The 16482-nt window shown below is 44.3% G+C and overlaps 1 protein-coding gene across 2 annotated transcripts in view; it reads left to right on the forward strand.

The window, feature by feature from the left end:
• MEGF10 (multiple EGF like domains 10) overlaps nucleotides 1-16482 on the forward strand; it is a 165563-nt gene that overhangs the window by 119551 nt on the left and 29530 nt on the right. For both annotated transcript variants that reach the window (XM_059174463.1, XM_059174464.1), the window contains exons 10-13: nucleotides 3869-4043; nucleotides 5267-5387; nucleotides 6122-6285; nucleotides 8368-8470. In XM_059174463.1, the coding sequence (XP_059030446.1) occupies nucleotides 3869-4043; nucleotides 5267-5387; nucleotides 6122-6285; nucleotides 8368-8470 (563 nt within the window). The remainder of the gene's footprint in view (nucleotides 1-3868; nucleotides 4044-5266; nucleotides 5388-6121; nucleotides 6286-8367; nucleotides 8471-16482) is intronic.

The raw sequence follows: 16482 nt of genomic DNA on the forward strand, positions 1-16482 counted from the left end.
GTATTAGACTCATGTAATAATTTAACTCTTAAACTGAAAAGCTGACCTGAATGTTTATATCTAGTTGTATATGTGTACAAAGTGATATGTATTCCTATGTGTTTATAATCCTATTTTCATATACACAGAGCAATCTGTTCTTTAGAAAGAAAATGAGTAGGAGTGTGTTACCCTTCAACCACCAATCCGCCTCTAACATCAACACGTAAATCTCATTACCAATTAAGCTGCCTGCAAGAGAACCCATCAAATGCTTCCAAAGTGCTCTGGCTTCCTATATCTAATTACAAATTGCAGAACACTAATTTCAGTGCCAATCAATCAGAGAGCCAGTGTGCTGCACTAATCCTCACTGGGGGGTGTTGAATATCAATCTCTGTGTCTGCCTGTAGCTTAGTCAATTCCCCTATCTCTGGATTGTCTGTTTTATTTAACATTTGTGTCTACACCGGGAATAGGATTTTCTCCTTTTTAATGTAAAGTAATATTTTCTACTAAAAGATGTCCTTTTTTTTTTTTTTTAATATATGTCAAAGTAAGGCAAACTACTTTAACCAATCCACGCTTAAAATATTTCATTTTCCGGGGGCGCCTGGGTGGCTCAGTGGTTTAAGCCTCTGCCTTCGGCTCAGGTCATGATCTCGGGGTCCTGGGATCGAGCCCCACATCGGCCTCTCTGCTCAGCGGGGAGCCTTCTTCCCCCTTTCTCTCTGCCTGCCTTCTGCCTACTTTTGATCTCTGTCTATCAAATAAATAAATAAAAATCTTTAAAAAAAAAATTTCATTTCCCAGGGCACCTGGGTGGCTCAGTAGGTTAAGCCTCTGCCTTCGGCTCCAGTCATTATCTCAGGGTCTCCTAGGATTGAGCCCTCACATCCAGCTCCCTGCTCAGTGTGGAGCCTGCTTCTCTCCTTTTTCTCTGCCTGCCTCTCTGCCTACTTGTGATCTCACTCTCTGTCAAATAAATAAATAAATTCTTTAAAAAAATTTCTTTTCCCTTTCTCAAATGTAGGACCTTCCTGAAATAAATTTAGATTTGTCTCTGCTTTTTCACAATACAGGCTTTTATTGGTCCTGCTGACCCATTGCTCAATGCTAAGTCCTACATTTTCGCCATTCTTTTTCATATCTAGCCTTCCTAGCAGGCTGCGACAGAGCCTCCTTTCTCTTTGGTGTAAAAACAAATCAATAAATCTAGGTCTGGGTTTGATTCCATTACTACCTGTGTTGGGCTTTGAATAAATTACTCTTTCTAGGTCGCTCTTCCCTGATTTATAAAGTGGGATGATACCCAACAACTGGAATGTGTTGTGAGAATTAAATGAAATAATGTGCACACGGATTCCTGAGCATGACATTGACACATACTCAGGGCTCGGTAAACGCTTGCTGCTTGCACGTGTGTTGACTTATGGTAGCACCAGAAGAGTCACGTCAGAGAGTATGCCTTGTAATTCAGAGTGGTTCCCCTTTGGCCACAACTCTGACATTTTAAAAACGAATTCTAGGGCGAATCTTGCCTTTCTATGCAGATGTACCGATTATCATTCAGAGTGGCTGGGTGACTCAGGGAGGTAAGCAGATCCATGTGGGAAAGCAAGACTTCAGAGTCCGAACCTTCTGTACCTCAACTGCCGTTTTCCGTCACGCATTCAGTGTTTGCCGTGTGCCCACTGCAGGCTGGGGACAGGTCAGGTCACATGCCAAATTCTTGCCTTCACAGAACTCGAGGTCTAGAATGGAAGGAAGACATGGGTAAAATGGAGATGCCCAGGTGAAGAATGGGGAAGCAGTCTTCTAGATGTATGGGATAGCCCACGTGATACCCTTATATTGGCAAAACTCAGTTCTTTTCCCAAGTAAAAGAAATCCATTGCTGTTGAGCATGGTAATAAAGAGAGATTAATGACTAGAGGACAGGTTGGGAAGCAGGCAGTGGCCAGGTAACAATGGCCTGTGGGCTGCATTTAGGGCAACTTGATGTCTAGGGTCACAGGGACTCTTTGGATTAGGGGCTGTAGTCCTAAAAACTCCCTCTTCACTCTTTAAAATGTCCTGGTTTAGACAGCAAAGAACACAGTCACTATAGCTGTGTTAGACAGCACAGATTTTATTCCCAGTGCAGTGGGGATTTTTTGAAGATATTTAATGAGAATGATAGGAGAGCATCTACTTTTTAGGTGACAGGGCTTGAGTGAGAGCAGAGGCTGCAAGACAGAAGGCCAGCCTGGTTTCCCAGCCTCAGTGTCGGGTAGTGTAGTGATGGTGTGGACGGAGACATGGGGGTGGAGGCCAGCTCTTAGGTCCTAGGGATAAAGAGGATGGGAAATGAGGGAGGAGTTCCCAGGAATAACTGAGGTTTCTGGTTTAAACAGCTGAGTGGTTGGTGGTACCACTGCTCCAGTGGGGTGACTGAGAGTAAACACGGAGGAACAAAGGACCAGAGGAACTAAGACACGATATTTGACAGGCCTAAGTTTGAGATGAAGGCGCCCAGTGTTTGCTCAAGGATTGGGAGCACACGAGTAGATCTGATTAGGTCTAAGGAGATCCAAGACAAACCCTTGCCTTTCAAATCAAAACCTTTTTTCTTTTTTTAGGATTTTATTTATTTATTTGAGAGAGCCTGAAAGAGAGAGCATGAGCAGGGAAAGGGCAGAGGGAGAGAGAGAGAGAGAGAAGCAGACTCCCTGCTGAGCAGGAAGCCCAACATTAGGCTCAATTCCAGGACCCTGGGATCATGACCTGAGCTGATGGCAGACACTTCACCAACTGAGCCACCCAGGTGTCCCTCAAATCCAAATCTTCTATACCCAAGAAACCATGTTAAATATGGAGTGGCACTTGGGTATTTCTTCACAGCGTGTTCCCTGAATAACGCTTGTGCTGGATGCCTTGTCTTTTGCCTGTGGGCGCTTAGTTGCAGCAGAGGAACAAGCCATCCTCCCCACAGGGGTGTGGCAGAGACCGGCCCTTGACGGACTAGGACTTCAGGCCTCAGGGGCTGTGTGCTTTCACTGAGGTACCCAGGCAGTGGGAGAGCTGTTGTGCCATCTCCGCCTCCTCCTCTCCCCCAAATCATTCTCTCTAAGACTGAAAATCCATGGATTGTCTCTGGATGAGAGTCCCTTACCAAAGTTCCGGATGAGGCAGTGGATTCTGCTGTGGGCTGTAGTTACCAGGAAGGGTTTATCTCCACCAGGGGTGGAAGAGACGGTCTTCCACAGCCTTCCGATTGTGAACAGAGCCAGTTTGATTGCTGAGATATTCCTGTGGTGAGAAGCACATGTGTTTTGAGTGCCACAGAGTGTCCTATTGTGTCAGCCTCACTAATGCGTGCCTCCCAGCGCAGCTGATGTATCCGTTTGCTCCAGAGTGACAGCTGGCCGCCTGGCCAGTCCCTGCGGCAGCTGCCTCAGGTAGAGACAGCTGCTCTGCCAGCAGGTATGGAGAACAGAAACAGGCAAGGAAGGTCCGCTGCTTTTGGAGTTCCTTGGACATAAAACCCCGGTTCACCACTTTGGTGTCGTGCACTAGACAGCGTCGTTCTTTAAACCCTCTCATCTAGGGGACCTATGGCTGAATTAGTGCTTTCAACTTATAAAGATCATAATGAGTTTCAGACAAAAGGAAGCCATTGTAATAGTCTTCCGGTTAGAGCATGATGCCGATTTCACGCCGCATTTCTGTGGTACCAGTCGGGTTTCAGCCAATTAATTAAATCATAGCAAGCCTGGGAACGAAGTTTAAATTATTGTGCATGGAATTACCCACCCATTCATTGCTCATGGCTGAAGCAACATTTGCATGGGCCCTGGGTGTCATGTTCACCCGGGAGTGACTTTCTCCTTTCATCCGTGTCTCTCAGCTGTCACCCCATGTCTGGAGAGTGTGCCTGCAAGCCGGGCTGGTCAGGACTCTACTGCAATGAGACGTGTTCTCCTGGATTCTTCGGGGAAGCTTGCCAGCAGATCTGCAACTGCCAAAACGGGGCTGACTGTGACAGTGTGACCGGGAAGTGCACCTGTGCCCCAGGATTCAAAGTGAGTGGCTCTGGAGGAAGGCGACGCGGGGTATGATGAGGAGCGTTTTGACACCGTGTACCATATAGGACCTTTCCTCAAGTACAGGGAATGTACTAAGATCTGTCACATCATTACCTAGAAAGAGAATGAAAAGCGCTAATAAGAAACATAAGGAAATACCTTATTGCCTGTGCGCCCACCGGGCAGAATTTTCCCTTAGTTTCTGGGATTCCTGAACTACAGGTTAGGAATTTTTGTTTTAAAGGAAAATGGGGGAAAAAAAATAAAGGAAAATGGGTTAGTCTTGATTATTTTCTCTCCTTTGAAAGAAGACAGGATTAACCAATGAAGATGTTGATAATTATTCCAGAGTGTGAAATGTGAGGGTGAGTAGGTAATAAAGACTTAGAGTTGAGGGGATCTTTTACAGGTTTTTCTAACCTGTATCACTATTCTTCGGTGGAGCCCTTCATTTAGCCTGTGTTAAGTCTCTTCTGTTTTTCTTTTTATTTATTTTTAAAGATTTTACCTATTTATTTGAGAGGGAGAAAGAGAGAGAGCATGAGCAGGGGGGAGGGGCAGAGAGAAAAGCAGACTCCCCGCTGAGCAGGGATCCCAAGGCAGGGTTGATCCTAGGACTCTGGGATCATGACCTGAGCTGAAGGCAGATGCTTAACCAACTGAGCCACCCCAGCACCCCAAGTCTCTTCTGTTTTTAAAGAAGATGACCTCCAGCCATCCTTGATAATCTACTTCTATGTTTTAGGCTTATTGTTAGATAATAAATTGAATCATGCTGTAGGTGGTATGTGTTTTGTTGCTTTGCCTCACCCACTAATCATTTTATATATTATTCAAAGAAGGCTAGGAAGCATTGCAATTTAATCTATAGTTTATATTTATGCTTATTTATTTATTGGCTGTAATTGATAGTTTATTGTTCTGTATCTGCTTGTCTGAGCAGGGACAAGGGTTTTTTGTATTTGCTAGGAGGAGAAGCTCATGAAAGCAGCAGGCTTTTTTGAGTCCCATTTAATATTGAATCCTAAACAGGCCAGCTAGCATTGCCCTTGAATCTTTAAAATTTGTATGCTGGGGACATTTAACAATAAAATAAAATACAAGTGTTAAAATTAGACAGGGAATATAATTAGCAGTGCCAAGATGTATTTTTGTTTGTTTGTGTTGGCCTTATTTCATGCAGTAAAATTGTATGCCTTTTCCTCTCTGTGCCTGTCTAGGGCATTGACTGCTCTATCGCATGCCCACTGGGAACCTATGGAATAAACTGTTCCTCTCTCTGTGGCTGTAAGAACGATGCTTTCTGCTCACCTGTAGATGGGTCTTGTACTTGCAAGGCAGGTAAGTGAGTGAATGAGTCTTTTCTCTGCTCTTCATTCTGTTACCTTCTAAAGTCACAGGGAAGAAACCTCCTCTAGGGTTCTAGCTCCATCGGTGCCAATGTTCAGCGTCTAATCAGCCAGCCCCTCATCCAGGGTGGGTTCTCCTACATTTGTGAGCCAAGGAAAGAGACTCATGTAGGATCTCTGAAGTTGCTGCCAGCTCCCAAAGTCTGGGAGTCTGTGGGCTTTGGGTTAAAGTGAGCAAGCAGACATACAGCCATGTCCCGAAATTGGCCTGGAGTCGCACCAAGAAATGCAGCCAAGCGCCAATTTTAGGCAAAGAGCAAAATGTGTCTATCTCTAGTTGCTGCAACAGGCAGGGTCCTGGAAATTCATGTCCATGGTCCACTGGGTTTGCTTTAAAGGTAGGGTTGCTCTTTCAAACACATGCCTTCCTTTAGCCTCCCATATAGATATTTCACTTTCCTGAGCAGAGCAACACTCAGCATTCTGCATGGCTTGTCGCCACACCTTAGAGGTGCCCCTGCTCCCTGTCTTATCCCAGTAGCCCAGCGGTGCCTCTTGCTCCTGGCATCTTTGACCGATCATATATATAGCACAGATGGATTCTGGGTACTTGGGTCATTGCTGATGGAGGCGCCTCTCGGCAGCGCCCCTGCTCTCTGTGCTGGGCCTGGGGGCCCTGATGTGCACCATTGTTTCCTCTACACTCTGGCGTTCTTGTTGCTGCAGGCTGGCACGGTGTGCACTGCTCCATCAGCTGTCCCAGCGGCACTTGGGGCTTTAGCTGTAACCTGACCTGCCAGTGCCTCAACGGGGGAGCCTGCAACACCCAAGATGGGACCTGCACGTGTGCACCTGGTTGGCGTGGGGAGAAGTGTGAGCTCCCCTGCCAGGTATGACAGAGCCAGCGCCCCAGCTGGGAAGGCATGGGGGGGTTGCTGAGGGCAGAGTATCTGCTCACTGCTGCAATGTCCCCAGTGTCAGGCATGCATGTGTGAACCCAACAAAACCCTCAGAAGAACTGAGGTCTTTGAAGTCAAATCGGACATAAGATCAGAGGAGAGATAGGCAAGGAAATTGGTTAGGTAGCTCCTCGAGAAGCCCTCCCTTCTTTCCCTTCATCCCTGCCTGGTTCCCCGCCCCCCCCCCCCCCACCGCCGTTCCTATAGCCCCATGTCTCCGTGGCAGCCAGTCAACCACCCAGCCGTCTGCCTTTCCAAGTCTGTCAACTTTCCAAATATTGTATCTCCATTATCATGGAAATCCTTCCGTCTCAGGGCGGGAAAGTGGCAGAGGATTGAAAGGGGGTGGTGACCAGTGTCGCAGAAATGCTTATTGTGGTGGTGAGAGGTTTAGAAACAGCCGTCTGTTAAACACAAGTGCATCTCAAGTCACAAGAATCTCCAAAGATTTCCCTCGTTCTATGCTGGCTCCACTCCCCTGACCTACTCTGGAGGCAGTCGTCACTGTAAATCTCATACCCTGTCCCACTGCAGGCAGACAGAGGCTGCAAGTGGGACACATGTTCTGTGGTAATGTGCTGATTTCCCTTTCTTCCTCTGAAGCCCGCGGCCTGTTTCTTGCCCTCTTTTCCATGACTCTTTCTTCCTATCTCACTTCTTTCCTCCTAAGGCATGAAGCGTTAGCTCAGCGATGTGCATTCTCGCCCCCAGGAGAGATGGCGAGATGACACCGTGACCCTCAGAACTGGGCCCCTTGTGGTGGGAGCAGTTTTCCCCTGGGCTTCCACTTCATCAAGTACAACCCATTTCCCAGCTAGAGAGGATCGCCCCCCTGGGCTCTCATGTGCCCTCCAAACCCCTGGGAAAGAGTTCAGTTAGCTTTGCTGCCTCTCATCCACCAGTGAACAAATTATCAGTGCTCTGTGACAGGCTTGAAGAGCACCTTTCACTCACAGTCTGATGGTAGGTAAACAGAAGCACCTGGCACAGTCTTGCCCTGTGTGTGTGTGTGTGTGTGTGTGTGTGTGTAAGATGCTTTAGAAAATTCATTGAAGTCTGCTGCTGGTTTAAGTGGCTCATATGGTGGCAAAGCCCCAGCAAACATTAGTGGAGCCTAATTTTTTTTATTTTTAAGTTTTTTTAGTTGTAGTAAATTGTAGTGAAATGATGGCGCTCTCAGATACCCACCACCTGTTTTATGCTGGTTTTCAGCATCATTGCCCTGGGTTTCTATGTACCGCCTGAAGGTTTATAGTGTCCTCCCTCAGCTTGTCAGGACCTGGCATGAAAGGGCAGTGTTGCTAAGTGCAGAGCTTTCCATTCCTTTCCCACAAACTAAACGATTACATGCGTGAAGGGTGTCGTCTCTGCTGGACCGAAACGGATGGGCACCTGAAAACATTCAGGCCTGGGGACAGACCAGGGAGGAGTGCATGCCAGCAAGTACTCCAGTCTTCCTTGGGATCTCGAATCAGAATACTCACGTCCTTGACACTTCCTCATGGAAGGGAGGGTATTGACTGGGGAAAGCAACAGAAGATTTTCACTTCTCCTAATGGTTCTTCGTATCGCATTGGAAGTTTGCAGACATGAACTTCAATTAGCGCTATGATTTTTTTTTAATTTTAGAGCTTAATGAGTAGCGTGCCCTACAAGGAACATGTTATAAAAGTCTTCAGGAGCAAAAGACTATTTCGTTATAAGCGGTGACTTATGATAAGACACAAAAGATTCTCTTAATTAATGAGCATGTTTACATATATTTGCATGTGTGCATATCAGTTGGCTTCACCATTCATAGGACCAACTGTTACCTTAGACATCAATTACAGTCTGAATTGTTTTAAAGCACCATTGCCTGCATTTGGGGAAAGACAGAGATGGCAAGAGGGGATTATAATGTTGTCGCTGAGAGGTGCTTGGGAGAGGAGGGTCCTGGATCTGAGGTGGCTGACTGAGGTCCCCATCATCTCACTGTGGGTTTCCATGACCTTGTCGCTGTCTTCCACACAGGATGGCACGTATGGGCTCAACTGTGCAGAGCGCTGTGACTGTAGCCATGCAGATGGCTGTCACTCCACGACGGGCCACTGCCGCTGCCTCCCCGGATGGTCAGGTGAGCCAGGGACCACTGCTTGAAATGGGAAACGTACCACCTTATACCAAGTGCTGTTCCTTGCTGCTTTAGAGAAGCACACCCAGGTCACCTTTTCAGGGAAGAAGAAATGATAAAACCTCCGGTGAAAATGGTCACATTTTTACCCAAGAGATATCAGCATGAGACCTAATTCAGTAACTGGGGATGTGTGAATGGCTTGAAGGGCCTAGCAAGGTTTCTGTGACATTTTGGAGCACTGAGGAAAGTATGATGGAAAGAAACCATAAGAACATAACTAAGTTCATCTTGGTGAGGCAAAAATATTCAGTATTAATATTAATATGGTTAATATGCCATCTTAAAATATTCATTGCTAGACATGAAAGTTTTAAAACTTTCTTTTTCTTATAATAATACTTAAGTCATAAAAATTCATAGTATGATCGAATATCAGTTTTGTAGCCACAAGGTGGAGGTTTCTCCTTATTTATAGGGCTTCACGTTTCCAGCTAGGAAGTTTATCAGACTAGAAAATGAACCCTGTTTTTGCTCATGATAAACAGACTCAGGAGAGGGCACTGAATGCTCAGGCAAATTGGGGTCCTGCTTTTTTGTTTTTTTCATGAAGTCAAGCCTATTTTAAAAAATAAAAACAAAACCTTACAAAATGAATGGAATTTTAAATGCTTATTTAGAAAAATTACAAATGGATGGGGCGCCTGGGTGGCTCAGTGGGTTAAAGCCTCTGCCTTCGGCTCAGGTCATGATCCCAGGGTCCTGGGATCGAGCCCCGCATCGGGCTCTCTGCTCAGCAGGGAACCTGCTTCTTCCTTCTCTCTCTCTGGCTGCCTCTCAGCCTACTTGTGGTCTCTGCCTGTCAAATAAATAAATAAAATCTTTAAAAATAAAAAAAAAGAAAAATTACAAATGGAAATGCACCAAGAAAGTTATTGAACTTGGGGATGAGTAGACTGGGTCTATTTATGAGCGATTTCTTCTGAAAGTAAAAGAAAATGTTGGCTGCTAATACACCAATTGAGAGTCAAGTACTGTGAAACTTGGGTGCGTGTTATAGGTGGTTAAATGAACCCAAACTCCCTTTTAAGATTCTCATTCTTAGTCATTTGTGTATGTGTATGTTTGCTTGCGTATTTGTATTTGTTGTACTTATATCTAAATATATGTGTATCTATATTCAGAAGAAAGAGGGAGATTTGTAGGAAACAACTATTTCCATACTGATGGTGCTTCCCTATCTTCTAAAATGGTTTTTTGACTTACCTTCTTTTTTTGTTTGTTTTTGCTTTTTTTTGTTTGTTTTTATTTTGACGTGTCTTCTAAAAGAGAAACTGGTAGTAACAAGCCAAGTGTCCTCTGTAGTGATGGTTCATGTTTTGAGAAGATAGGTCTTTCAGAGGAGAATCTTATGCCTCCAATGCCAGAATAGGGACATTTAGGAAATTATGGAGTCAGGGTGATCTTACCTCTTAGCAAAAAAGCATGAAAATAAGAACAGAGAAATAAAAATAAGTAGTGTTTATTGAAGGGTTACGTCAGGCTTGCAACAACTCTGTGAGATAGAAAATATCATTCTGTCCTTTTTGCAGATGAACAAACTGAGGCACAGAGAAGTTGAGTGTCGATCAAGGCCCCAGGGTCAGTAAATGGGAGAGACAGGATTTGCACTAATGCCCTCCCACTGCATCTCCAACTCCTGTCATGACTGCACAGACTGTGTGCAGACTTCTTCCAAAATGTGCGGAGGGAAAGGACAGTTAGGCTGAGATTAATTCTGAGCATGAATGAGGACTTCTGAGAATTATATGAGAGGACTGTGGTGATAAGTGCTGATAAACTGCAACCTCTTCATATATGTGCACATGTGTATATGTGTATGTTTATATGTGTCTATACATACCTAGTGAGAGAGAGAGTATATATGAATATGTTTATAAATATGCATTTATATATAAAGAGACAGAGAGGCAGAGGCAGAGAGAGAGAGAGGAAGATATACTATAGAATCCACCTATTTGTATAATCCGGTGGTTTTGAGTATAGTCAAAGAATTGTACAACCATCATCACTATCATTTTTAGAAGACTTTCACCACCTCATAAATAAATTCCAGTTGTACTTATTAGCAGTTATTCTCCATTTACGCCCAACTCACCACTAGGCATACTCCCCTGCCCCAACCTAAGCAACCATTAATTTACTTTCTGTCTCTATAGATTTGCCTGTTCTGATACTGTATAGATTCATGCAATATGTGGTCTTTGGCTACTGGCTTCCTTCTCTTGGCTTGTTTTCAAAGTTCATTCCTACTGGAGCATTTATCAGTGCTCTATTCCTTTTGACTGCTGACTAATATTCCATGGTATAGGTAGACCACATTTTATTTGCACGTTCATCAGTTAATAAGCATTTAGGTTGTTTCCACTTAATGGCTATTTTGAAAAATCCTGTTAAGGACATTCACGTACAAAGTTTTGTGTGGATGTGTAAGTTTGGAATATAAACTAGGGGTGCAATTGCTGGGTTGTGTGATAACTCCAAGTTTAACCTTTTAAAGAATTGCTACACTGTTCCCCCAAACAGTTGTACTGTTTTCCACTCCCACCAGTAATGTGTGAGGTTTCTGTCTCCTCACCCTAAATTTTTATTATCTCTCTTTTTTATTCTGGCCATTCAAGTGGTGTGAAATGTTATTGCATTGAGTTTTTGATTTGCATTCCCCTAATAAAGGATGATGTTGAACGTCTACTGTATTTAGTTCAGCCATCTGTATATCTTTTTCCAGCCATCTGTATTTCTGCTATCTACTCAGACACTTTGCTCATTTTTTAATTGGGTCACTGTATTTTTATAATTGACTTGGAGTATTTCTTTATGTATTTTATATGTATGTTCCTTAGATCTATGTTTTGCAAATATTCTCTCCCATTCTGTATATTACTTTTTTCACCCTCTTCATGAGTCTGTTTCCACAGAATAAGTTTTTATTTTGATGGAGTTCAGTTTATCTGTTTTTTTCTTTTGCTGCTAATGTTTTTGGTGTCAAATCTAAGAAACCATTGGCTAGTCCAAGGTCACAAAGATTTATATCTGTGTATTCATTCTTCTAAGCATTTTATAGTTTTAGATTTTACATTTAGGTCTTTGATCCATTTTGAGTTTGGTTTTATATATGGTGTGAGATAAGTGTCCGACTTCATTCTTCCACATGCTGATTACCATTTGTTCCAGCATTATGTCCTGAGATCATTCATCCGCCTCCCCGCCCATCACCTCTATTGGTCTTGATACCCTTGCAAAAAATCAACTGACCACATGTGTGAGTGCGTTTATGTCTGGACTCTCACTTCTGCTCCTCTGATACGTATCCTTATGCCAGTATCATGCTGTTTTGATTACTATAGCTTTATAGAAAGTTTTGAAATATGGGGAGTGTGAGTCCTTCAATTTGGTCTTCTTTTTCAAGATTGTCTGGGCCATCCCGGGTCCCTTGAATTTCTATATGAATTTTAGGGTGAACATATCAATTCCTGTGAAGAAGCAAGGTGGATTTAATGAGGAATGAGTCTATAGATCAATATGGGGATTACTGCTAACTTGGCAATACATGTCTTCAGATTCTTGAACAGAAAATGTCATCAGGGACCTCTTTGTCAGTGTCTCTCAGTCCTTTGGAATTTGTTGAGAGCTGCTTTGGCTTCTGACAGGAGTAAACTGAGATGAACTGTCATGTGCTTGATTTCCTGTGTCTGAGAGCTACCTGGGTAAGAACAACAAGGCTGGGGTAATGGACTTTATTTCCTGTCAATAGAAGTTACCCATAGACACAAGGACTCTTCTGCCCTCCAGTTTTCTCCTTGACCTGCAAAAGTTAAGATAACTCTGACCTCACAGTGTGAGATTCCACCTCCCCATGTTTCCATGTGGCTCTCAGTTGCTAAATGTTAAAACTGCATCACACTAAGAGTAACCAGATTTTGTGACTTCCTTAGCATGCTTGGACTACTCAAATAAAATGACCAGTACTAAGTTCTCCATCATTACAATGAAGAGAAGGCATTTTGAACCCCCTGGCAAATTCAGAACTTTTCTAACAGAGAAGTCCTGTCATTTGTTTTGGACCACATTCCACCAAATCTCCTTTTGTTTTATGAATACAGAGGAGAAGTGAGGTGTTCCTGAACACACCAGTCACTGCTCAAGTATCTACCTGCTTTGATGATTTAGAGCCAGACTGTGAAAGGCAAACTCGTGTCTACATGAGAAAAGCAGGAGATATGATTTGGCCTGAAGCCAGCCAGAAAATGTGTTTGTTGCATTCCACAGTCTGGGTCGTGGGGTAAAACAAATTACCCCATCTGGCCTTAGACCTATGGAGTTCCTGCGGGAATGCAGTGACTTTGTCACACAGCATAATCTTGTAATACTCTGTCCATCTGTGACTGGTCTGCTTCTCCAAAGGGGAAGACACTCTGCTGCTTCAAGCTGCTCTTTACTTATCAGCCCTATGTCTCTTTGCTTCATGGCCCCATTGTCTCATTTTTCTGGAGGCTGTTGATCTCTGAGGGTCTAAGACCACCCCAAGAAATTTTTAAAGAGAAATCATTCCCCACATTCACAGTACCACTAGGTATATGCAAACGTACATCAAGGAGAAGAAGGTTATGAACATTCCAAAAACCCTCCACCAACTGGACCAAGAACTGGCTCATTTTCCCAAGAGGAAAGAAGAGGGGACCCTGTGTTATTTACATAGAGCGCCATTTCATTGTCAACACTGGATAGACTCATAATTTTTCATCAACGAACTTGTTTTTGAGGAAGTACCTCAGAAGAATCTTTCTCCCCATAAAGAAAGCCTTGGCTTTGCATTTGGATACCAGATGCCAGGACGGATAAATAACATGAGTCTGGGGAAGTCAATGATTCCATTTCCTCTCCTCCCTGTTGCTGAGAGTGCTGTAGCTGAAATGTGCGGTATCACTGGACAGGGTAATAACATTGGGGTAACAGTGAGGTTTTGGTGTAGTCTAACAACAAGAGTCTAACGGGGCTCTTCCCCTGACAAATCAATAAGAAGGCACAGAGTCACCAACAATGCAAGGTCATGGAGGACAGTGTGGCGGGGGATGCTCATCAGACCTCTTGTTTTTAGAGCCAGAGATAAGGGTTGGGAGAGCTTTATTCCTCTTTACAAAGAAAATGACACACCTCGGGCACCTGGGTGGCTCAGTTGGTTAATCAACTGCCTTTGGCTCAGGTCATGATCCTGGAGTCCCAGGATTGAGTCCTACCTTGGGCCCCCAGCTCCACAGAAAGTCTGCTTCTTCCTCTGACCTTCTCCCCTCTCATGCTTTCTCTCACTCCAATGGATAAATAAAATCTTTGAAAAGAAAATGACACACCTCAACTGAGGAAATCATCTTCTAACCTGATACACTAAGGAAATCAGCTTGCTTTCTCACCGCGGGGCTCATCCACCACTCCTCCTGACTTGACCGTGTTTTCTGACATTGGACTGTCTTTCTTTCCTAAAGGAACTGAGACTCTATTTCTATCATCGACCGTTCCATTTTACCTGGTTCTAAAACAGGTTTTCAAAAGGTACTGCCATACAGATTACCCAAAGCAAAAGTTGCCTCTGATATCCCAGTTACTATTTCCAAAAGAAATGTACCATTAAAAAAAGACAGGCACTTTTATTATATATAGTTATTTAAAACCTTACTATATAGCTATTTTTAGCCATTCGACTATTTTATCAAAAAGAGGCAGATTGCAGTTGAAAAAAATGGGCAGGAAACTGAAACACCGTCCAAAATATAGGCTGCGTCCTGGGCGCCTTCTCCCACACCTCTCCCCACGTACATATGAGCCCACACGTGCATGTACGCAGGCACACACACACACACACACACACATGCACACTGCTATAAAATGAGACTGGCTTTTCAAAATGATTATTCTAAAGTCCTGGATGTCAATGAAATGTAGTTAGTTGTGTGTGTGTGTGTGTGTTTGTGAATGTGTATTTCCAGAGTAGTGAGGTAATATGCTTTATAAATATTTTCCCAAAACAGTAGAAACATGCTGATGTTTTTTCTTCCTTTCTGCCTTGACTTCAGCCAGCCAGAACACCTCTTGACTGGGTGTGAGAGCTAATCAAGATTTTATTCCAGCTGTGTGGGGACATAGGTCATCTCCAGCCTGGTTCCCAGCCCTGGCTAAGATCACTGTCACCTGGTTGTATTTTTAACTTGTGTGTTCCCCGTCCCCACCTCACACCTACTGAATGACAACCTGGAGAGTGAGTGAGGAAGGGGATGGAGCCATTGCCAGCCCATAAAGCACCTTTTGTACAGATTTGGAGAAGATTTGGAAATCTTTCAGGTTGCACTTCTTGGCAGGTCAAGGGCAAGCTGGATTTCATCTTCCCTTTGCTCTGCGGCCCGGGGCTCTTGTGCAGTGTACAGCCTGCACAACTTTACATGGTGGCCTCGTTTGTCATTTCAAAAGCTGCACTGGTGACTCGTGCATGGACATAGTTACCAGTCTGTAGACTGGCCTCTGCTATGCCTTTTTACTCTCACTGTTGAAGAGGTGGAGGGGTCCCGGGGAGAATTTCTATGACAGAAGCCTTGTAACCAGTGGCAGAAGGCTTAGGATACACTGATACCGGGGTTGGGGAGTTAAATGCTAAAGTAAGAGAAAAGAGATTAGGATACCAAATCAACCTCTAGCAACCATGGATGAGGGTAGCAGGGGCCAGAAGAATAGCAGGAGGGGTGGGGTGATTCTCTGAGTCTGGCCAGGAGGAGTGTGTTAGAAGGAGGAAAGTTTCTGAGAAGAGCCCAGCTTTTCTTTTCTTTTAAGAATTTATTTATTTATTTGACAGAGAAAGATCACAAGTAGGCAGAGAGGCAGGCAGAGAGAGAGGGGAGGAAGCAGGGTCTCCACTGAGCAGACAACCCAATGTGGGGCTTGATCCCAGGACCTTGAGATCATGACCTGAGCTGAAGGCACAGGCTTAACCCACTGAGCCATGCAGGCACCCTGAACCCAGCTTTTTGGCTCTTCCCAGCAAGCACAGCTAAGTCTATAATGGTCCCAGCCCCTCTCCCAAAGGATGGCCCCCTCTGTGCATTTCCCCAAATACTCCAAGTAGGACCAGGTGAACAAGTGAACTGCTACATAGGTACTGATCTGTCCCAAAGTGATCTCTCATGTGACTTAATAACACCTGAGTTGTTATGGTAAGGGTCGAAACTACCTTTCATTGTGCAGTAACTTATATAAGTCCAAATTCAGGCGCAAATGAGCTTCAATTAACATGCATGCACCCAATCAACCAGGGTATTGAAGGGTGGACAGCATTCATGCAGGAGCGAGCCCTTGTAGGTCTGTCTATGTGATTTTGTGGGGAGGGAGTTCAGCAAAAGCAGAATGTGGGGTCCCTGAGGTGACGGTGGAGGAAGGGGCTTGTGTTCTGAAAAGAAACAGCCAAAGCTCCCCGAGTTCCCCATCTGTCTAGCAGTCTGTCCTGTTTGCTTTTATCCGGGAGTCCAGGGTGAGGCAGGTCATGCTTTCTGGTGCTTTTGTCTTGCAGCTGCAAATGCAAACATCAATGCTTTCTAGGACTTTTCAAGTTGTTTTTTTCAACTTGGTCATCCCTAGAAAACAGATCCTTTTTTTTTTTTTTTTTTAAATCCATCTTTAAAATTCATGCATCCAAATAGAAAAATTTAGCAAGCCTTTGTCGAGTGTCTCCCGGGTTGTGCGCAGCCACAGTGCTGGCTGGTACTGAGAACACGAGGGGAAAACACTGTCAGCCCCCAGCCTGCAGAAGCTCACGTCCTCTCGGGCCGACCCTGCATGGGCACCGGTGGATACGCCAATGAATAATGTCTCTACGCCAACAGTAAGTGGCCGCTTTGTTAGCAAGAGGATTAGGAAAGCAGAAAAAGTCTTATGACTCTATACTGTGGTTCTTCTCTTCTATAGTCATCAAGCCC

The sequence above is a fragment of the Mustela lutreola genome, chromosome 5, assembly GCF_030435805.1.
Source record: "Mustela lutreola isolate mMusLut2 chromosome 5, mMusLut2.pri, whole genome shotgun sequence".
Classification (NCBI taxonomy): Eukaryota; Metazoa; Chordata; class Mammalia; order Carnivora; family Mustelidae; genus Mustela; species Mustela lutreola.